The sequence below is a fragment of the Carassius carassius genome, chromosome 27, assembly GCF_963082965.1.
Source record: "Carassius carassius chromosome 27, fCarCar2.1, whole genome shotgun sequence".
NCBI lineage: Eukaryota > Metazoa > Chordata > Actinopteri > Cypriniformes > Cyprinidae > Carassius > Carassius carassius.
In genome coordinates this window covers 28,337,257-28,359,690 of record NC_081781.1, presented here as the reverse complement: position 1 = coordinate 28,359,690, position 22,434 = coordinate 28,337,257, and the positions used below count along the sequence as shown (strand labels likewise).

The following is a 22,434-nucleotide window of genomic DNA, read 5'->3' as shown; positions in this document are numbered from 1 at the left end:
ACATTCAGAGATAACTAGATAGCCCTCGATGCCAGACACCAAATGGGCCTGCCTGACAAGCCAACTCACATTCTCACAACACACACACATTTTGTTTATTTAGAATATAATTAATCAGTTACAAATGTATCTAGTATATGCATGTATTGTTTGTGTGTTTCACTATTGTATTAGCCTAGTTCCAATACTTTATTTGTATTAGTTAGACTCTCAATGCTTATGTTCAGGTATATTAGTGTATCTTTGCTTTAAGATCTTCCACATGTTTTATCCTTGGTATCACAATGATCTGCTTTTTATTCCTCAAACAATTATGTACACTATGTGATCCTAAAATGCATCATACTATTTGTACCATAGTTTGTGTTACCAGATAACCAGTTCATCACGCCATTCATAAAATATGCAAATCAGGTGTCATTGAGACATTTGAATGAGCTCCTTTTACATTATAATCCTCTACGTCCGCTACGTTCTCAAAACTCAGGCAATTGTATAATACCTAGAATATCAAAATCAACTGCGGGCGGCAGATCCTTTTCCTATTTGGCGCCTAAACTCTGGAATAACCTACCTAACATTGTTCGGGAGGCAGACACACTCTTGCAGTTTAAATCTAGATTAAAGACCCATCTCTTTAACCTGGATTACACATAACATACTAATATGCTTTTAATATCCAAATCCGTTGAAGGATTTTTAGGTTGCATTAATTAGGTAAACTGGAACCCGGAACACTTCCCATAACACCTGATGTACTTGCTACATCATTAGAAGAATGGCATCTACGCTAATATTTGTCTGTTTCTCTCTTATTCCGAGGTCACCGTAGCCACCAGATCCAGTCTGTATCCAGATCAGAGGGTCACTGCAGTCACCCGGATCCAGTACGTATCCAGACCAGATGGTGGATCGGCACCTAGAAAGGACCTCTACATCCCTGAAAGACAGCGGAGACCAGGACAACTAGAGCCCCTGATACAGATCCCCTGTAAAGACCTTGTCTCAGATGACCACCAGGACAAGACCAAAGGAAACGGATGATTCTTCTGCACAATCTGACTTTGCTGCAGCCTGGAATTGAACTACTGTTTTTGTCTGGTCAGAGGAGAACTGGCCCCCCAACTGAGCCTGGTTTCTCCCAAGGTTTTTTTCTCCATTCTTTCACCGATGGAGTTTCGGTCTCTTGCCGCTGTCGCCTCTGGCTTGCTTAGTTGGGGTCACTTCATCTACAGCGATATCGTTGACTTGATTGCAAATAAATGCACAGACACTATTTAAACTGAACAGAGATGACATCACTGAATTCAATGATGAACTGCCTTTAACTATCATTTTGCATTATTGACACACTGTTTTCCTAATGAATGTTTTTCAGTTGCTTTGACGCAATGTATTTTGTTTAAAGCGCTATATAAATAAAGGTGACTTGACTTGACAAAGAAACACTTTCCCGCTGAAACTATATGCCTAGTTAATGGTCAATCCAACCAAAAGGGGTGTTACCAGGAAACCAGATAAAACCTCTTCCTCACCCAAAAAGTAGGTCTTCTCTTAACTTGCATTTCCCTGGAGACACCCATCACCTAGGAAACCTCGCGACTACACTTTTGGGGGGGGTCCGATCTTCTCCCAGTTTTCAGCAACTTTGTTGATTCACTTTGAAGCATTCCACCCATGGATGAAATGACGAAAGTTTCACTCCTAACAGGATTCAACAGGAATCTACGCATAATACATGCACCGGGACACTTTATTTTTACATACCAGACACTTTACAGAACCAATGCAAGTATCCTCTTGTTAAATATTCAGATGCGCTTCTAGGCTTTGACTCCTTTTAATTAAGGTGATGAGATTCTTTGATGGTTCTTAACAGGTTGTGATTTGGTTTATGAGTAAATACTGCCATGACTCTCCAATCTCTTGCACGCGAACTCTCGCTCTCTCGCGCGCTCTCTTGCGTGCGCTCTCTCTCTTTCTCTCTCTCTCTCTCTCTCTCTCCATGCCTTCCTTGCATTGGCATCTCAAGTCAAGTCAAATCACCTTTATTTATATAGCGCTTTAAACAAAATACATTGCGTCAAAGCAACTGAACAACAATTCAGTGATGTCATCTCTGTTCAGTTAAATAGTGTCTGTGCATTTATTTGCAATCAAGTCAACGATATAGCTGTAGATGAAGAGACCCCAACTAAGCAAGCCAGAGGTGACAGCGGCAAGGAACCGAAACTCCATCGGTGACAGAATGGAGAAAAAAACCTTGGGAGAAACTAGGCTCAGTTGGGGGGCCAGTTCTCCTCTGACCAGACGAAACCAGTAGTTCAATTCCAGGCTGCAGCAAAGTCAGATTGTGCAGAAGAATCATCTGTTTCCTGTGGTCTTGTCCTGGTGGTCCTCTGAGACAAGGTCTTTACAGGGGATCTGTATCTGGGGCTCTAGTTGTCCTGGTCTCGGCTGTCTTTCAGGGCAGTAGAGGTCCTTTCTAGGTGCTGATCCACCATCTGGTCTGGATAGGTACTGGATCCGGGTGACTGCAGTGGCCCTCTGATCTGGATACAGACTGGATCTGGTGGCTACGGTGACCTCGGAATAAGAGAGAAACAGACAAATATTAGCGTAGATGCCATTCTTCTAATGATGTAGCAAGTACATCGGGTGTTATGGGAAGTGTTCCCGGTTCCGGTTTACCTAATTAATGCAGCCTAAAAATAATTTAACGGATTTGGATATTAAAAGCATATTAGTATGTTATGTGTAAGCCAGGTTAAAGAGATGGGTCTTTAATCTAGATTTAAGCTGCAAGAGTGTGTCTGCCTCTCGAACAATGTTAGGTAGGTTATTCCAGAGTTTAGGCGCCAAATAAGAAAAGGATCTGCCGCCCGCAGTTGATTTTGATATTCTAGGTATTATCAAATTGCCTGAGTTTTGAGAATGTAGCGGACGTAGAGGATTATAATGTAAAAGGAGCTCATTCAAATACTGAGGTGCAAAACCATTCAGGGCTTTATAAGTAATAAGCAATATTTTAAAATCTATACGATGTTTGATAGGGAGCCAGTGCAGTGTTGACAGGACCGGGCTAATATGATCATAATTCCTGGTTCTAGTAAGAACTCTTGCTGCTGCATTTTGGACTAGCTGTAGTTTGTTTCCTAAGCGTGCAGAACAACCACCCAATAAAGCATTACAATAATCTAACCTTGAGGTCATAAATGCATGGATTAACATTTCTGCATTTGACATTGAGAGCATAGGCCGTAATTTAGATATATTTTTGAGATGGAAAAATGCAGTTTTACAAATGCTAGAAACGTGGCTTTCTAAGGAAAGATTGCAATCAAATAGCACACCTAGGTTCCAAACTGATGACGAAGAATTGACAGAGCAACCATCAAGTCTCAGACAGTGTTCTAGGTTATTACAAGCAGAGTTTTTAGGTCCTATAATTAACACCTCTGTTTTTTTTTCAGAATTTAGCAGTAAGAAATTACTTGTCATCCAGTTTTTTATACCGACTATGCATTCCATTAGTTTTTCAAATTGGTGTGTTTCACCGGGCCGTGAAGAAATATAGAGCTGAGTATCATCAGCATAACAGTGAAAGCTAACACCATGTTTCCTGATGATATCTCCCAAGGGTAACATATAAAGCGTGAAGAGTAGCGGCCCTAGTACTGAGCCTTGAGGTACTCCATACTGCACTTGTGATTGATATGATACATCTTCATTCACTCCTACGAACTGATGGCGGTCATATAAGTACGATTTAAACCATGCTAATGCACTTCCATTGATGCCAACAAAGTGTTCAAGCCTATGCAAAAGAATGTTGTGGTCAATTGTGTCAAACGCAGTACTAAGATCCAATAAAACTAATAGAGAGATACACCCACGATCAGATGATAAGAGCAGATCATTTGTAACTCTAAGGAGAGCAGTCTCAGATCTATGATACGGTCTAAATCCTGACTGGAAATCCTCACATATACCATTTTTCTCTAAGAAGGAATATAATTGTGAGGATACCACCTTTTCTAGTATATTGGACGGAAAAGGGAGATTCGAGATTGGTCTTTAATTAACTAGTTCTTTGGGGTCAAGTTGTGGTTTTTTGATGAGAGGCTTAATAACAGCCAGTTTGAAGGTTTTGGGGACATATCCTAATGACAATGAGGAATTAATAATAGTCAGAATTGGATCTATGACTTCTGGAAGCACCTCTTTTAGGAGCTTAGACGGTATAGGGTCTTACATACATGTTGTTGGTTTAGATGATTTAACAAGTTTATACAATTCTTCCTCTCCTATAGTAGAGAATGAGTGGAACTGTTCCTCAGTGGGTCTATAGTGCACTGTCTGATGTGATACGGTAACTGACGGCTGAATGGTTGCAATTTTATCTCTAATAGTATAGATTTTAGAAGTAAACTAGTTCATAAAGTCATTACTGCTGTAGTGTTGGGAAATGTCAACACTTGTTGAGGCTTTATTTTTGTTAATTTAGCCACTGTATTGAATAAATACCTGGGATTATGTTTGTTTTCTTCTAAAAGAGAAGAAAAGTAATCGGATCTAGCAGTTTTTAATGCTTTTCTGTAGGATAGGTTACTTTCCCGCCAAGCAATACGAAATACCTCTAGTTTTGTTTTCCTTCAGCTGTGCTCCATTTTTCGGGCTGCTCTCTTTAGGGTGTGAGTATGCTCATTATACCATGGTGTCAAACTGTTTTCCTTAACCTTCCTTAAGCGTAAAGGAGCAACTGTATTTAAAGTGCTAGAAAAGATAGAGTCCATAGTTTCTGTTACATCATCAAGTTGTTCTGAGGTTTTAGATATGCTAAGGAATTTGGATACATCAGGAAGATAACTTAAAAAGCAGTCTTTTGTGGTAGAAGTGATGGTTCTTCCATACTGTGCTTAGTCAGATGTTCCATGTTCCCCTGTAGTGTGGTTTAATAAACATCCATATGTATTCACACTTGGTTGTCTGTGTTCGCTGCTCACAGGACGAGGTCACTTTAATGTTCTGGTTTCGTTACATGCTCTGGGAGCAATGTATTAGTAGTAAAATAATTTTTCGTGGCCAGAGGAATAATTTTACTTAAGAGTTAATAAATGATTAACACGGTCCGCCCTGCGGACGAACAAATAATTTTATTGTACTATTAATGCTATAATGCTACAAGTAATTCCTGAAGATGAATGTAGTTAATAATAATCTGTTATGATTAATTATGTACATCTCACTTTGAGCTAATTTGTTACATAACATTAGTCATTGTTCTTATAGCATTCAGCAATCGGTATCTGGTGTTACTTTCTCTGATTTCGAGCCAATTTCTCTCTCAATCCTTATATGATATTATACTCTAACTAAAGTCTACAACTTCTCCTCAAGATATTGTTCTGACCCATTCATTAAAGCTCATTTTAGACCAATCTCAAAACTTCCATTCTTGGCTAAAATCATGGAGAAGAGCATTCTCACCCAACTTCAGTCCTTTGTTGATACAAATGAGATCTGTGAAGTGTTTCAATCAGGTTTTAAAAAACATTACAGCACTGAATCAGCTTTGCTGAGAGTTTTTAATTATATTTTTCTCTGAAATTTTACTTTACTTTTAGATCTGACGGCAGTGACATCAAATACTTAAATCTCATCTTGAAACATCTGTGGATATCTGTGGAAATGCCATAAGATTGATAAAGTAATATTTTCAAAATAGGAGTTTTTGTATTTGTATCCGCAATGGCAGTCATTTCTTGCGGTGTCCCACAAGGCTCTATTTTAGCACCTTTTTATTTTCTCTGTATATGCTACAGTTAGGATTGATTTTGGATAAATATGGTGTGTTATTTCATTCTTAAGCTGATGACACTCAGTTGTATTTGTCTTTTAACCCAGATTCTATCACTGCCTTGGGGCATCTGTTGGCCTGTGTAGATGAGGTGAAGTCTCGCATGTCAGCTAACTTTTTGAGTCTTAATGAATCGAAAACAGAGATCATTATATTTTGCCCCTCTGAAATGAGCGATACGGCTGTAGTTAACTTGGGAACACAAAGCCCTTTTAGGAAAAATCAAGTAAAAAACTTGTGATCTGTAATAGTGCTTTAAAATTTAACTCTCCAATTAGTGAAGTTGTCAAAGTTAGCTTCTATCACTTAAGAATGATTAGGAAGATCAAGCCTTTCTTAGCACGTATAAACTTGGAGAAGCGTATTCATTTTTTTATCGATTAGATTATCATTTTATCATGGTACTCAAACAACAATTTTGGACAGATTACAAATGGTTCAAAATGCAGCCGCAAGACTACTGACGGGTACTCGGAAGTATGATCACATTACTCCTGTTTTGAGATCATTACATTGGTTACCAGTATCTTATAGAATTAATTTTAAGATTTAAATTTGTGTTTTTAAATCCCTGCATGGTATAGCCCCTCCGTACATTGCTTATCTTATTCATGTTCAAGAGTCAAAGAGATCATTACGATCTAATGTACAAAATCTCCTACATGTTCCTCGATTAAAATTAAAGTTCAGAGGTGTCCGTGTATTTTCGGTAGCTGCCCCAAGGCTTTGGAACAGTTTACCAGTGTCTTTGCGACAATTATCATCTCTGAATTAATCTAAGAATTTAAATGAATTTAAGAAAAAAAAAATTTCATTAGACTTTGATCAGGAATAAGTGCTGAGGTATTGTCGCTGTAGTTACCCTTTGGTCTGTCTTGTATGTTGTGTATTCATGATTTAATTATTTACATTTATATTCTTTTAATTGAACTTACTGTACAGCACTTTAGTCAACTTAGTTGTTTTATTAGGTGCTTTATAAATAAAGTTGGAGTTGGACTTTCAGAACTTCTGAATCGTGAACACCCTCGTGCAGGTTCCTCAGTGCTTTAGCCTGATGTACCTACAGTAAAGCAGTAGCAAGGCAGAGGCAGGTTCTTCACAGACATCACTGGAAAGACCAGACAAATTCCTAAAGGCCAGGGAGGCCACAGTTTGCCCTGCCAGGTGGAGGCTTTATTAGGACACAACTGCATTGCAACTGACAGCTCCACCAAGTGTCCCGTATACCCCCAAGCTGCACCACCGTCGAGAGTTGTGAGGGAGTAGGAGTTAACTGATTCAGGAATTGCTACCATTCCAGAGGGCAGCAGCGCAGGCAAATCTTCCTCGCCAAAATCGGACATCTGACTGCCGGGAGGAGTGCCAAATGATACTTGTAGAGGGCCCAACATGTTCCTTTGGCAGCTCAACTGGTTGCGGAGTGCAAGAGGAGCGACGGTCCCCCGAGGGTTAGTTTCCTGGAGGGTTTGCCATCACTGTTACCCTCGGACAGCCCGTGCTACTCCCTGAAATAGTCCTTGCCTGACTGCCGCCAGGAGAACTAGAATGAGGTGGAGGCTAAGGAGCTCCCCTTCTTTTGAGGTAATTAAGCCTGGGGGCGTATTACAGAAAGATTCTTATCTTAGGTCTTTACTTAAGATGTCATATGTTAAATTAGGATTTTTCAGAAATTCATATTACAGAAGTAAATCTTAACTTGATTTGGGATTCTTATCCTACCTTACAAAATCATATCTTATCTCTAGTTAGGGAAATGACATTATCAAGCTTGACAATCCACTCTCAGGTCTGTTACCAAACAACTAACACTGCGCGAGCTGCTGATGAGGTAAACAAAATTATGGAAGCTACTTCACTGAAAATCACCTTTTGCAAAAACCATAAGGCATTTGTCACTTGCACTATAACCAGTTATGCTCTGTGATGCTTTGATGGTCTCTGTAATGCTGGTTGCAGTTCCTGTGCTAACTGTAAATATCATGTTGCGTGGCAGTCTGTAATTACTTATAAGTGTTTTTTGTCATCAAAATCTAACATCTTCAGGGTCCTCCAAGAGTCTTTTTTACCATTAAACATCTCCATTCTTCATTTTCAGTAATTAACAAATGTAATACCATTGCTGGAAAGTGCAATTGTAAGCGTTTTGTCCATTAGATTTAAAATATATATTTTTTGTGATCAACTATTTATTTTATTTTTTTTACATATAACAAATAACATAATTACATCCATTTAGGATAAAACGCAAAAAAACAACAACAACAACAGACAATAATTAATTGAAATATTCCAATGAGAGAGAAGAAAAAAAAATATTCTTTTAATCCAGTATTTAAAAAATCAAAACAAAACACTGCCAAACATCAATAGTTCTAGGTTTGTCCCTATTAATCTGTGCTGTTGTACATTCACAGGCCACTACCTCAAGAAGACTATGGATCCAATACGTTTTCCCACACATGTGTGGGGTAAACCAGTTGTATTATTGTCTTTTTGGCAGCTGTAAAACAAGCAAACAGCATTCTTTTTTTGTATTGAGCTTATACAGAAGCCAGAATCATAATTAAGAAGACATAAATTTGGCTTACCCGTGTAGTTAATTTGTAATAAAGAGGATAAAACTAAGTTTACATGTGTCCACAGATTATTGACAATATGACACTCCCAAAACATATGAAGAAAAGTACCTGCTGATGCAGATTTACAGATATGGCAGTTGTAATTTCTTTTTTTTTTATTCTTCTGTAAGGAGTTATACTATGAATAACTTTGAAATGTATAAGATTATGAGCCAAGATTTGAGAGAGTTAAACTGAGGTCAGACCACATCTTCTCCCAGTCGACAGATTAATTAATGTCAGATAGTTCCCGATTCCAAACAGATTTGACAGAAAGAGGTTTTGCAAGCTCTCAAATAATTTTGAAATTAGGACAGCTGTGGGGTTGTCCTAAAGTTGAGACGGTTTTTAAGTTTTTTTTGACAAGTTAGGAGGTCTGTAATACCCCTTTCCTATCTGTAGTTAAGATAAGAATACACACTTAGGAAACGCTGTTCTGTAATCGCTTTTGTTCTAAATGTGGTCCTAACTGAAAATGCAGTGGTTACCAAACAGATGATTTCTGTAATTTGCCCTCTGGTCCCCATTTCTGAGATGGTCATCTTCCTGCAATGAGAACATGACTCATCCACGAAATCCACGGGTGATACGTTGTCTATAGCAAGATGCAACATCGTCTTTACAAAGATGCAGTGTTGTCTTTACAAAGATGCAAATGTAGAGTTTGCCAGATGCAATGACAGCTTTAAAAGACACACCCATGAATGCTCTTTTAGGGAAAAAAGCTTATTTAGCATGCTGAAGTACACAGGGGTGGCTGCCTGCAACACAAACAGGGGTTAGTGCAGCCTGATGTGTGCAAGACTCAACATGGGAAACCATCACTGCTGAAGAATCATGCCACCAGCATTAAGAAGCTCAAAAGAGTGCGCTGAACTCATTCAGTCTTCTCTGTAGAGCAGTCAGGGGCAGAACGATGTCATCGCTCGGCTCCAAGCGAAAAGCTGAGTATGCGTTGCACCTGCTGCCTAATTATATTTGTGCTGCTGTCAGCGGTAGCTGGATGCAATCAACACATGTCAGCATGCATTGGCTCGTTTAGTTAGACTTCTCGCTTAGAGAGACCAATTTCGTTTGTCACACCGATGTGAAAATGACCGACTGAAAGTGAACACCAAAGTTCTATGTGCATCATATAATTTAATGTCACGAATATAGAATTTTTCATTTAAACAATGTTATTGTTTATTAGTAATTAGTCTTTTTTTTTGGCAAAAGTTAATGAGGATTTCAATAACAGTAACTGCATTAAACAGATACTGTTCCTATATTACTATCATATATTTATGACTTTTGATTCAGATTTGGGATACTTTCATACGTGGTCAGAAATCAGATTCAGGTCTGATATGAATGGTCATATCATTTAAGAACGACACTCGTCATAATTCTGCTGATGGGAGTCACTCCAATGATTTTACATACCGGTAGTTCTTTGATCACTAAGGTGAATATTACAGAAAGTTGTGGATGTATTCAGTGGAGACAGTGAGGTGTTAAACTCATAAGTATTACAAGTGACGGCTCCACGAGCTAAACATAAGGGGTCGAACAGTAAATATTTCTTTATCATCATCGTTGCCGTCCTTCAATGGATTGACTGGCTTTCGCGGCACATCAGCTTATAAATGAATGCACAAACGCTTACTGAAGTGTGCTTCATGGCGTATTGTTATCATTCTTTTGTGCATATGGGTCAGTTCAGGACCGTCATTCATTCTCAATGGAATCTGATATTGGCCATATTAAAAAAAAAGACAATGTGAACATCCAAACAAAAAATTATATCTGTAAATTAAATGGCAATAGAGCACTAACACTCACAGGGTGAACACAGCCCATTTTAATTAACCTAAAACTGAGAAGAGTTACATTTAACTACACATTACTATATTAAATAAAATTATTTGTTAATACAAAATGCTTAGATTGATCTGAAAGACATTCCTCAGTATACTCAGCTGTAAAGGTTGGCATATACAGCCAAAAACTTAGATGTAATAAGTGATGTTGCTCTCCACTGATCTTATTATTTGAAAATTTAGGAAAAACTGATGCAGTTACCAATATATTGAGTATCTCTATAAGAAGCACAATGTAATGTCATGCTGTGAGAAAGTGAAGGTAATGGCAATGAACCGACATCTCCAAATGAGTGAAAAAGATGCCAGTGAAAGTGAATCAGACCTGCCACCAGCAGAATGGGGTGTTTTTCCGGGTGCAGCTCCATCTGTCTGGCAATCCAAGGCCCATCAAAGTGTGCGTACCACCATCCTTTCTTGTTGTTATATTGCTCTCCTGGTCGGATGAAGGGAATGCGAAAGAAGCGCTGCTCTCTGTTCATGACGATCTCTTGCTGCCGGGGCAGGACAGGCACAACCGGGTTCTGCTGGGCTGGAGGAGGACAATGGGATCACAACAGTAGCATTAATAATGTGTGTGAAAATAGCGTTAAATTTGGCGCCAACCAGTCATAGCAAAATTTATAAACTATTTTTTAATTTAAACTAATAAAGAAACCAAAAGAAATTTGGTAGAAAATTCCACAATAATTTTAAGCAGCACAACTGTTTTCAACATTGATGAAAATAATAAATGTTAAAAAAAAAAAAGAAAAAAAAAAAGAAAGAAACGCATGTTGGTATGACTTTTGAAGGATCATGTGACACTAAAGACTGGAGAAATAATGCTGAAAAATCGACTTTGGTCACAGCAATAAATTACATTTTAACAGAAATACACATAGAAAACATTTATTTTCAATTTTAATAATATTAAACAATATACGTAACAGTTTTTACTGTATTTGTGGTCAAGTAGATCTACAGTATCTTTGGTAAGTGTAGGATTCTTCTTTCTAAAACATTACATATATACTTAAAATAGTTAGGAAGCGGCAGGGAAAGGGATATTTTGTTTATTGTAAATATTGTTTTCTATTGGCTTTATTAAGGGAGTGAGTTAGGCTAAATACTGGATTTCTTTCTGTTACATTAGGTTTCTTTAGTTCTGTTTTGGGGAGTTAGTCAGCTGTTGGTTTATTTTTTGGCCTTACTCACCTATGAAGCCATGGCTTGCAATTATGTCAACTATTAAAAAAAAACCCACACAAAAATTAGTTCTGTCTACAGTATCTTATTTGCATTTCACCCTAAATCTAGATCCGGCCAATCTCAGTTTTTAAAGGAGATCTCCAGTGGGATTTTTCGTACCATAGTCTGTGACGGCTTTCGGTGCTCTCTGCTCATCCTGAGTGTTGCGTTTCTTGTTCTTTGACTTCCATGCGTGATAGACCTTCAGTCTGCGGTGAAACTCCTCACGACACGCAGCTAACAACTCGATATCTAGACGGATATTGGAAAAGTAAGTTGGAAACAGAAAACAAAACAGACATTTTTACCCATCAATACAGAATTAAGTTCATTTAAAGCAGATAAAGACACAAAAGACAAGCAGATTATATGCCATGTTTCTGGTTCATAAGCATAAAAAATAATGTGGAAATCAAAAATGTTTTCATTATTTTTAACATTTAAAACGAAAGGTAAAATCTAAAATTTCAGATTTTAAGAATGCAAAGCAAATTTGTGACATGGGGTTTGTGACTGAGCTTTTGTCTTTCTTATGCTGAAGCTTATTTTTTTAAACTTCAAGTAATAGATCACATGATCATCAGGATTTGTCTGTGCCAGCTTGAGTGCAAAAGTGAGATGTGTTATGCTGAAAATATAATTTGTAAAGAAAATATAGAAATGCAAATCGAAGCAATTTCATGTGTGGTTTGGATACTTGGGCTGCTGTATACTGTCATAAACATAAGTAAAAAAGCAAGCAAACATAAAACACAAATCTGTCTCATTTACATATGCATTCATGAAAACAACTGTCTTACCACAGGATGTATTGATGGTGTCCCGTAATTCAGCATATTTCCACTTGCTGAGTTCATATTTCTTCACATCAGCTTGAGCATTTGTGGCAGTCATCTGCGGAGCTCTGAATCCACAAAAAACAAATACACATATACAGTTACACAACAGATACAATCTCCTACTGACCTGACTCTTTTTGCTCATCTGAGAATCAAGGATCTCAACTTACCAATTAAAATGTAAAAAGACAGATTTCCACTCCATACAATTGATCACATTTACAAAACCCCTTCATTTTTAAACCTAAATCAAACACATGCTAAAAAAAAAAACAATTTCGATTTTGAAATATTGCTACAAAAATGTCACAGATGGCATCAGAGATCCGTTGAAGAAAAGAAAGGTTTACACAACAGCAATAACAGGAAATCAATTTCAGAAAAAGAGAAAAAAAAGGACAAATCAGCATTAAATAAATTAGAAGGAATGCACATTAATTCAAAGACTCATTCTGGATTCATTCTGATTTACAAAATACTGTGTGAAATTACTGAGATATTGAGATTGGATGATCGGAATGATTCAAATCTGATGCATTTTCAGACTTCAACGAGGTCATTTTGTTTTCATTTCAGTGGATAATGTTTTGATTTTTGGTTGTGTATGTCTGTAGCGCCAACAACAAACCCTTCTACCCACCGAGCCAGAAGATCAGACATTTCCTTGGCCATTTCCTCCCTAAAGGACATGATAATTGGACCATGGTACATGTTAGTATCTGACATCATTAGAAAACTGCTCATAGGATTTTCCATTTGTGCATTTGACTAAAGGGATCCAGTAAACTGCCACATAGTTACTATTTGATGTAAATATGCCAGAATGTCATGTTCTGGTGATTATCTGCTAAGACTGCAATGACTCTGCTTTCGACCTATGATTTTAAACACTCGACATGGTGCTTAATGGAAAGAGTTGTCAAAAAGCCGCTTTTAAACCAAACTAGAACTGATCAGTAAAGAATAAAGATTTAAACTGGAGAAATGTAACCTACATGGTCAAGCTCTTGAGTTTTTGTGGTGGTGGTGCAGCACTGTAAAAACAGACAGGAAGAGCATTAAACAGAGTGACAGAGAAACTAATCAAAGTCTCTGCCGGCAATTAAACTAAATCCCACCACCATTAATGCTTTCTAAGAATGTTCCAGATTTGATATATTCAAGCTTATTATGCTATACAAATAAATGGTAAGACTTCACAATAAGGTGCAATAATTAATATGAACCAAGAATGAACAACACTTCTATAGCATTTATTCATATTAGTTAATGTTAATTTCAGCATTTACTAATGCATTATTAAAATAAAAAATTTAGTTTGTTAATATTAGTTAATGCACTGTAAACTAACATGAACAAACAAATTAAGTAACATTAACACAGATGAATAAATAGAGTAATAAATGTATTGTTTATTAATCATTCATGTTCGTAAATACATTAACTAATGTTAACAAATGACACCTTATTGTAAAAGTGTTACCAAATAAATTATGTGCTATAAAAATTGAAAATGCTTAATATTTTAATACATTTTCTTTGATTTATACACCATTCAAAAGAATAGCATTTATTTGAAACACAAATCTTGTGAAACATAACTGTCTTTATGGTAACTTTTGATCAATTTACATTAATTTCTTAAGTGAAGATTTTTATTGAGCAAAACGTGGTTGCACTGTAAATGTGGTTTTAAGTTAAACTTGCATTGAACCCAGCACATTCCTTTAACCTGCAGCTGTATGACTGACTGTGTTTGCAAGACAAGAAACACTCGGACATATGAATGCATTTGTAATGGCACATGTACTGTAATTCATTTGTGCTAGGGCTGTCAAATAATTTTTCAAATTTCGAATATTTGTCAAATTTAAAATAAAAATCCACATTCGAATGCAAAAACGTTGCATCCAAATTTTAGGTGTGCATCAGGCAGCCTCATTAATGGCAAACGAGTTGCGATGATGATGTAAGTGTCGTTGGCTGATCTAAGTGATCTGGCACTGCTGGTTGTTCATTCAAAACTGCGGGAAAACAGAGCATCAATGCTTCCTTATGGCAAAACAGCATGTTGCACTCGCGTCTCGCACAAGAGAGTCAGATGATTAGAAAGCCATGTAAAAGTTCAACTTTTACAAACATGTCTGAAAACTTTTAGACATTTTTATATTAAACGCCTGAATGGCGTTTTATATAAAAATATAAAAAGTACTCTTTGTTATTGGTTTCCGGTCCTTTGTATCAAACTATACATATGTGAAAAATGCTGTTTTGTTTCTAATTGTTTAAGCAACTAATTACATTTGGTTTATAAACATTATGCGCTTTAAAACAAAAAAACAGTTGTGTTATTTTATTGCTTTAATCAGTGCTGCACGATAAATCGCATGATATGATCATGCGCATCTCGTCAGTAAAGCCGGTTCTGTTATTAATAATAAATATCCATCATGTGCGTTCAGATGTAGCAGCATTTACTAGATGAGCTGTAGATCACTGACAGGCTACGTAATATCGCTTTCCTTATCGCAGATGAATCGCTTTTGATTATGAACGCGATATTGCATAGTTTGTCAGTGAACGTCGGCTCTGTGTATTAAATGCTGCTCCATCTGAAAGCACATGATGGAGATTTATTACTGATCACAGAAGCAGCTTTACTGACGAGATGCAATTTATCGTGCAGCCCTAGCTTTAATTAACGTACATTAGTAATATTTAGCTTGTTGCGCCCTCTAGTGGCCTCAAGAGAGAAGCCAAAGGATTTTCAAAAAGTGCAAAATTCAAATTTAGTTTTTTATCTATTTTGACAGCTCTAATTTGTACAATGCATTTTTTCCCTCAGCCCACTGGAGTCACTAACATGTAAGATGGGGCATGTTTAGCTGTGGAGTGTGCTGGGTAAACATCTGAGGCTGATGATACACCGGGCAACTTTTTGAGCAATGTTGCTTTCAGTGGGTAACCTGGTGAGACACGGGGCCCACGACTGATGTAAGGTATCCAGACAGAAATTTGTTACCCATTCTCAGTGGGAAAGTGCCCAAGCAACACCGCACTGTGTATCATCAGCCTGAAGGTATGCCATTTCCTTGGCAGCGGCGTTCAGAGGGACACAAATACCTGCGCAGTCCAGCTTCCACGGGGGTCTCCTCTGGGATGAGCTCAGCCTCGCTCTGGGCGATCCGCAGGGCCAGCTCTCGGTCTCGCCGCTCCTGCTCCAGCACGGCCTGTCGGGCCGAATCCTGCTCGCGCTCCGCCTGCAGCTGCAGCTCCATCTCCTCCTGAAACACACCAGCAGAGACACCATCATATCAACCAATCAGCTGCTGCCAACACAAACACAACGCAAGCAGCACTTAGGATTTCAAACAGCTGTTATAATTGACCCTGTTTAATGGTCATCAGCATCGTAAAATAAATTATGTACATTTATAAAACTGTGCTTTGTATTACATCAACTCTACATCGAAACTAGTTAACGCTAAAGCAAGGGTGTTTCTAATGCAGCGTCTATGGAAGGGATTTAACATCGTCGTGGAAACACTATGGTGGAGTTTTTCTTTTGCTATTTGAGCAACTGGAGATGGAAAAAATATAATAATATTTGTGGTACGTTCCCATTCACTGCTCTCGAAGTTAACCCAACGAGGACGACTTCCTCTGCTGAGAAACTCAGAAATGTGAAAAATGTCTATATAGTATGTAAAGAAACAATGTCTATCTTCTTCTCACAGGTGCAAAAAGATTATTCATTTATTTTAAATAGACAGCTGTTAAGGAAATCCTCACCTATCGGCAGGTGTGACTTAAGGTTTATTTTAGACTCTGCTGAGGGATGAACGTGAAGGGAAAATGCAGAAGAATTAATGTGAGGTATAAAGCTGGGGTCACCTGCAGTCTCCTCTCCTCCTCCTCTCTTTTCTTGCGCTCTTCTTCTTCCTGTTTCCTCTTCACCTCCATCTCGGCTTTCCTAAAACAGACAGACACACAGAAGCTTCAGCAGAGCTGGGAGCAATTACCTCAGAATTAGTGACAGATCTTTTCTTCCACATTGTGCTGCGTATCTAAGTGAAATGAGTTATCAGAACATTTAAAAAATAAAAATAATAAGATTTATAATATGCATTTTTAATATTTACTAAATTATTTAAAATATGCGTTTAGAAAGTCAGGTGAATGCTAATTTCATGCCAACTTTTAACTTTGACTTTCATGCCAACATTAGCCAATCATAGCAGGTCCTTTGCATCTAGAAGTCTTAAAGGCACAGAAGTAAAAACAGTTTCCGTTCATTTATTCAGCAAGGGCACCAACATCTGATCGGAAAGCTACAGCAAATAGTTTTTTAGTGATTTATTATTGGGAGGCTATTGTAAGAGTCACATGTACTTTAATAATAGTTTGATGGTCCTTTATGGTCCTAATCCATTTAGTAACCTGGGTTAAGAACGACATTATTTCTGTCATTTGTTAATCCGGACGTCTACTCACAGGCGTCTATCCTCTTCCTCTTGTTTGCGCTTCTGCTCGTCTTCCTCACGCCTCTTCCTCTCTCTCTCCATCTCCTCTTGGATTCGTCTCAGTCGCTCCATCTCCTCCTCCTCCTGCTTCTTCTTCTGCATGGAGCCGAGCAGCTCCTGCGAGCGAGTGACCAGGGCCTGGTGCTCGTGGTCGATGTCCATGCGGCTCATTACAGTGCTCTAGAGAGAGAAGACACATACAGGACATGGGTCTTCATCTGCAGGAACAGGGGTTTTCAGGAATATGACAGGACTTTGCCTTTCTCTCTGATGCCCACCTTTATCTTGAGTATGTGTGCGTTGATGGAGGAATCGAGTTCCTGCATGTGTTTGCTCATCTCCTGTTTTCCCTCCTTTAGTCCAGACACCACCTCATTCAGCTTCTCCATCCTCTTCTTCAGGTTACGTGCCTTCACCAGCCCATCGATCCTAACACACACACACACACACACACACACACACACACACATCAATGCTTTTCACTCCTGCTTGACTATTCCTGAGCTTTCAACAGTTTTACATCTGTGACCTACTGAATGCAGTAAAAACAGTAATATTCCGTTTTAAATCATTTAAATTTACATTTATGCATTTAGAAGATGCTTTTATCTAAAACAACTTACAGTGCATTCAGGCTATACATTTCTTTTTTTTACCAGTATGTGTGTTGTTTCCCTGGGAATTGAACCCACAACCTTTTGCGCTGCTAACGCAATGCTCCACCACTGAGCCTAATATATTGATTTGCTGTTCTGAAAACTTTTCGTTATTATCAACGATGGAAACATTTGTGCTGCTTAATATTTCTGCGGAAACTGTGATGAATTCTTTGATGAACATCAATGTTTGTTATAAATATTTGTGTGAAATATGAATCTTTTGCAATATTATAAATGTCTTTACTGACTTACACGTGTTAATGTAATTAATGTGGGGGCAAACAAAATGTTACGGTTTCGTTTTGAACTAAAATGTGCATCTAGAGGGAAACCGTTTCTAATACCAGCATGTTTAAGTGTTACAGGTATAAAAACGGCTAGATATTTGCATGTTTTAAATGTTTATTTACAAAGTTTCGTGCCAGACTTATATGAAATGTTATGCTGTACCGCATGAGCCAAAATAATTTCTTGCAGTAACTGACAGCAAGCCACTAAGAAACACTGAAGAGAGGAAGAGCTGCCCACCGAGGTTTGTGTTTCCTCTTGCACAGCCACATGCGAACGGTCTTCTGCATCTGGATACAGGCTTTGGCTCGGTACAGCATCTTGTTTTTCACTGACAGAGCAAGAAAACAACATGAAACAACTCAAATGGAGGGTATAGATTATTTCAGCCCTTCATTTATTCATTTCTGTAATTATTTACTACTTGTAATTATTCTTAAGTTTATTTCTGTATTTATTCTTTGATTTATTTGCATCCATACTGCTGCATTTCTAGGCAAAATGTATTAAGCATTCCAAGATGCATCTGTTGATGTCTATGTAAGTCTAAAGAATGAATCTTTAAGTGTGGACCAATGGCTAATTTTTCCCCTTCTTAATTTGTGCAGAACTGGATCTCCTCTGTATGTGACGTACGTTTAATGACGGACAGGGCGCACCACTGCACCTTCTTCCAGCGGCTGCAGATCAGCCATTTATTGACACGCTTCACCAGTTCAGCCAGATGATCTGGATCTGACTTCATGATCTGATCGAACTCCGCAAACTGACAACATCAAACCAGTCAATAAACTGCATGAATTTATGATCACGATCAGAAAAAAAGGACAAGATTTCCATCACATAAAGGTATATTAGGATGAATTCAATCAGAATTAACGGATGGGTTGCTCATATTTCATTTAAAAAAACATTGAGATATTATTAGAACCATTCATATTTTTTAATTGAGACATTTTCTTCAAAATGATACTTTACACTGTGATATTACACTTTTCTTGGGGTAATATATGATCTGCACATATTTCTGCATGAGATACAGAAAGAAAAATCATAAGGAAGATACATCACCTTTCCAGGTCTGAAGAAAACTTTTGTCAAACCAAATTTATAATCATTTTCATTCAGGCCGAGAGCTTTGAACAAAGCCTGTTGAGGAAAGGAAAAAAAGTTTTTGAAAGATATGACTGGCTATCACACACTGTAGTAGTTGTTGGGAAGCTTTCCCAGCACACAGAAGGAACATCATCCAGCAGATGTATTTCCACACTGACTGTGTGTGACACACACCTTGCAGAAGAGTCTGGGGTCGAGCCGTGTCAGTTTGGCGGGCATGTACTGCTTGTACATGTTGTAGAGCTCGTGGAACGGCGCTCGAGAGGGGAAGCCGCCCTGCATCAGATCCAGCACTGACACCATCCCTGAGCACACACACACACACACACACACACACAGTCAGACAACAGACTGGGATGATAGCTAACACTCTTTGTTCCTTGTCACTTCAATAATCAGTCTGGAGGAATTTAAACTCCGCAAAGCCTGACATCTGAAATAACAGAAAAAATATTGATTTTTTTCTTCTTCTTTTAAATAGAACAGTTCATGGATTATTTAGACACCATCTTTCAAAGAAAGTCTGCATGTGTGTTTTTGTTAGAAATCATATTTGATACATCAGGAAAAACACCTCCATGTTATCCAGACGCCCAAACTGAGTACAGACTGAGACATTTGGTGTAGATGATAATAATTATATGGATAAAAAGTACGATGAAATTCTGACTGCTTGTAAATGAATGAGATCTTCATAACAGTATCATACAGAAAATGCACATAAAGATCAGCTGGTCACTCTTAATCTCCCAATATTTATGTCTGAGTAAGATGATATTTTAAATCCTTAGTTGTGATCAAATCTCTGTAGGGGGGGGAGGGGGGGATATAATGCAGTGCAATACAATGATCATCAAGACATTAATGAACAATAAATGAACATTTCTCAAAACTGACAAAAAAACAAAACAAAAAAAAACAACTAAACCTAAGTTGCTTCATTCTGTTATATTACTAGCAATGGAATTGTTTTATGTTTACTTCTGTATCAAAATCAGTACAGATTTCTCAGCAAAAAGATACATGAACCACGATGTGAAAGGGTTTTTCAATTATACTAAAAGTTATCAACAGGATGACCAAAGGCATCATAGTTAATTCATGAGCTTCCCTCCCTCACCACAACATTATAAATGTTACATTAAAAACTTCAATGGAGCCCTAAATATGAGGTCATAAAAGCTTCACTCATAATAAATAGCTACTGAAAAGCTGCTGATGCAACCTAAAATAGTTCTAGCTGCATTTTCACAACACACCTCAGGACACATCAATCAAAATCCTGTAGGAAACAATGTGATACACTGGCAGCTCTGTGTAATGTGTGTGTGTGTGTGTGTGTGTGTTCACCTGAGCACTGTAGTTGAGACAGAATCTGAGCGCCCTCAAACTGATGGCTGACCATCTTCAGATTGGGCTTCACACAGCGGACGAAACTTGAACCCTGAAACACCAAAAAAACACAAAGACCAAGTCATTGCTTTCAGCTCAGGTATGTGGGAACATTCAGCATTTAGATAAAACTGAAAACAACACCAAACATCAAAGTAAGGCTTGATGACTCACAGTACTGTGAAGCTTTTCCAGAAGAATATTCAGCTGCATCTGTGAGAGAAAAATATGAAAAAATAAACACCACCACCTGGGTATCAAATCTAAACCATTTTATGCCTGTCCAAGTAACATTACAGTGCCTCTATTATGGATTTGTTTAAAATTACCTTTATGTGAATGAATACATCCTGCAAAGTTTTAAATCTGAAAGTGTACCGTGTATAAAGTTATTATCTCTCAAAAGAAAGAGTCGACTCTGAATCACTGAAACCAGTCCATCATGTTGACGTCAATATGAAACATTAGCATATTGCCCGCCCACTTGTTGGTCTTTTCACCTTAGTCTGAATGGAAATGCTAATTAATTCTTTGTCACGAGGTGCTGCTTTTGGAGCGGTCAAGATTAAGTTTCCCCGGTCACGCTGTACACAAAACAGCACTGCGCTCACAAACGCTGCTTTATCAGGCATTACAGGCATGATCCAATCTGACCAATCACCACAGATTAGTGTCACGAAAAGGAGGGGTTTGGAAAAATGAATCGTTGAGCGAATCGTTTGGGAGTCGTTGAACAAGTAAGATTAAAATAAATGCATATTATAAGACAACTAAAGAATTTTTTTTTACCTTGCATGCATGTCAACCTGTTGTTGGGGACTCCCAAAACCAAAATATGAACCTTTCATAAGCCATAATAGGGGACTTTAGTACAGTGCAATTCCATACGATCTCAAAATGAATCATGAATCTTTTCCTTTATTAAACAGGCTGCAACAAACATTCAACTGCCAAACAGAGAGTGAACTCAGACACTCATGTGAACTGCTCTGAAACCACAAATAGTGCGCAACAGTGCCACGTTTTGACTTTGAATGTGCAGTGCACGTTCCTTTAATTAAATAACAGTCTTCTGAAGTTTAATATTCACATTAGGCTGTATTGCAATCCTGTATTTTCATCCCCAAGACTTCATAAATGGGAATGAAGGCCTATGCTATACCATGTTTTTGTCTGTTTTTAATATTTTTTAATAGGATCCTGCTTGAACATCAGTCAGACTAAGTGGTTTTGAGCCTGACCTTGAATTTGTTGCCTACGCTGATGAAGCTCAGTTTGCCGGCCTTCTTCTTGGTGTCTTTGGAGTGGTTGGAGTTCTCGAAGAGCTCTCCGATGAATTTATCCTTCGACTCGCTCACCAGACTCGCCAAGGACGTGTGAAGAGCATCGTTATTCTTCTCCACAAACCGAGTCTGAAAGAGAATGGGAAAAATGTCTACATCACATAAAACTAAATGTTTTATTTCTTCTCTAGAAAGTAGATGATTTTAAAGGAACACTCCGACTTTTTGGGACTTTAGCTTATTCACAGTATCCCCCAGAGTAAGATAAGTCCATAGATACCTTTTTCATTTCTGTGCGTTCTGTAAGTGTTATTTGACGCACCCACCGCTAGCCTAGCTTAGCACAAAGACTGGATGTAAATGGATACTGGTAGCATAGTAATCCCAATAAGTGACAAAATAATGCTAACATTTTCCTATTTACATGTTGTGATCTGTATAGTCACAGCGTGTACAAATAACAAGGCTATATGAGACAGAGAACATTTTTAATCGTATAAATACTGGGAACTATATTCTCACTAGGCGTAGGAGCACAGCTAACGTTACTTGGGCGGAGTGGCTACTTGGGCGGAGTGATTAGCGCAGCACACGAGACCGTAAACAAAACAAACGTGACTAACTAGCTAGACGTGACTCGTGATCATGGCTGACTTTGAGGAATTGTCAGACTCAGAGGAATTTTACTGTGTATCAAACCAAGATCCAGAACCATATAGTTTTGAGCCAGAATACACAGACGAGGAGTTACAAACTTTGGA

At 38.0% G+C, this 22,434-nt stretch overlaps 1 protein-coding gene across 5 annotated transcripts in view; it reads right to left on the bottom strand.

Moving 5' to 3' along the window:
• LOC132107118 (unconventional myosin-VI-like) overlaps positions 1 to 22,434 on the bottom strand; it is a 78,738-nt gene that overhangs the window by 2,006 nt on the left and 54,298 nt on the right. The window contains exons 18-34 of one of the 5 annotated variants that reach the window (XM_059513318.1): positions 21,632 to 21,802; positions 20,565 to 20,603; positions 20,349 to 20,442; positions 19,173 to 19,303; positions 18,954 to 19,031; positions 18,519 to 18,648; positions 18,123 to 18,213; positions 17,214 to 17,364; positions 16,907 to 17,115; positions 16,307 to 16,385; positions 15,536 to 15,696; positions 13,408 to 13,446; positions 13,053 to 13,091; positions 12,374 to 12,477; positions 11,694 to 11,825; positions 11,541 to 11,570; positions 10,669 to 10,875 (exon numbers count right to left, since the gene is read on the bottom strand). In XM_059513318.1, coding sequence (XP_059369301.1) covers positions 10,669 to 10,875; positions 11,541 to 11,570; positions 11,694 to 11,825; positions 12,374 to 12,477; positions 13,053 to 13,091; positions 13,408 to 13,446; positions 15,536 to 15,696; positions 16,307 to 16,385; positions 16,907 to 17,115; positions 17,214 to 17,364; positions 18,123 to 18,213; positions 18,519 to 18,648; positions 18,954 to 19,031; positions 19,173 to 19,303; positions 20,349 to 20,442; positions 20,565 to 20,603; positions 21,632 to 21,802 — 1,885 coding nt within the window. The remainder of the gene's footprint in view (positions 1 to 10,668; positions 10,876 to 11,540; positions 11,571 to 11,693; positions 11,826 to 12,373; positions 12,478 to 13,052; positions 13,092 to 13,407; positions 13,447 to 15,535; positions 15,697 to 16,306; positions 16,386 to 16,906; positions 17,116 to 17,213; positions 17,365 to 18,122; positions 18,214 to 18,518; positions 18,649 to 18,953; positions 19,032 to 19,172; positions 19,304 to 20,348; positions 20,443 to 20,564; positions 20,604 to 21,631; positions 21,803 to 22,434) is intronic. The other 4 variants (XM_059513319.1, XM_059513320.1, XM_059513321.1 and 1 more) reach the window with 4 other exon arrangements.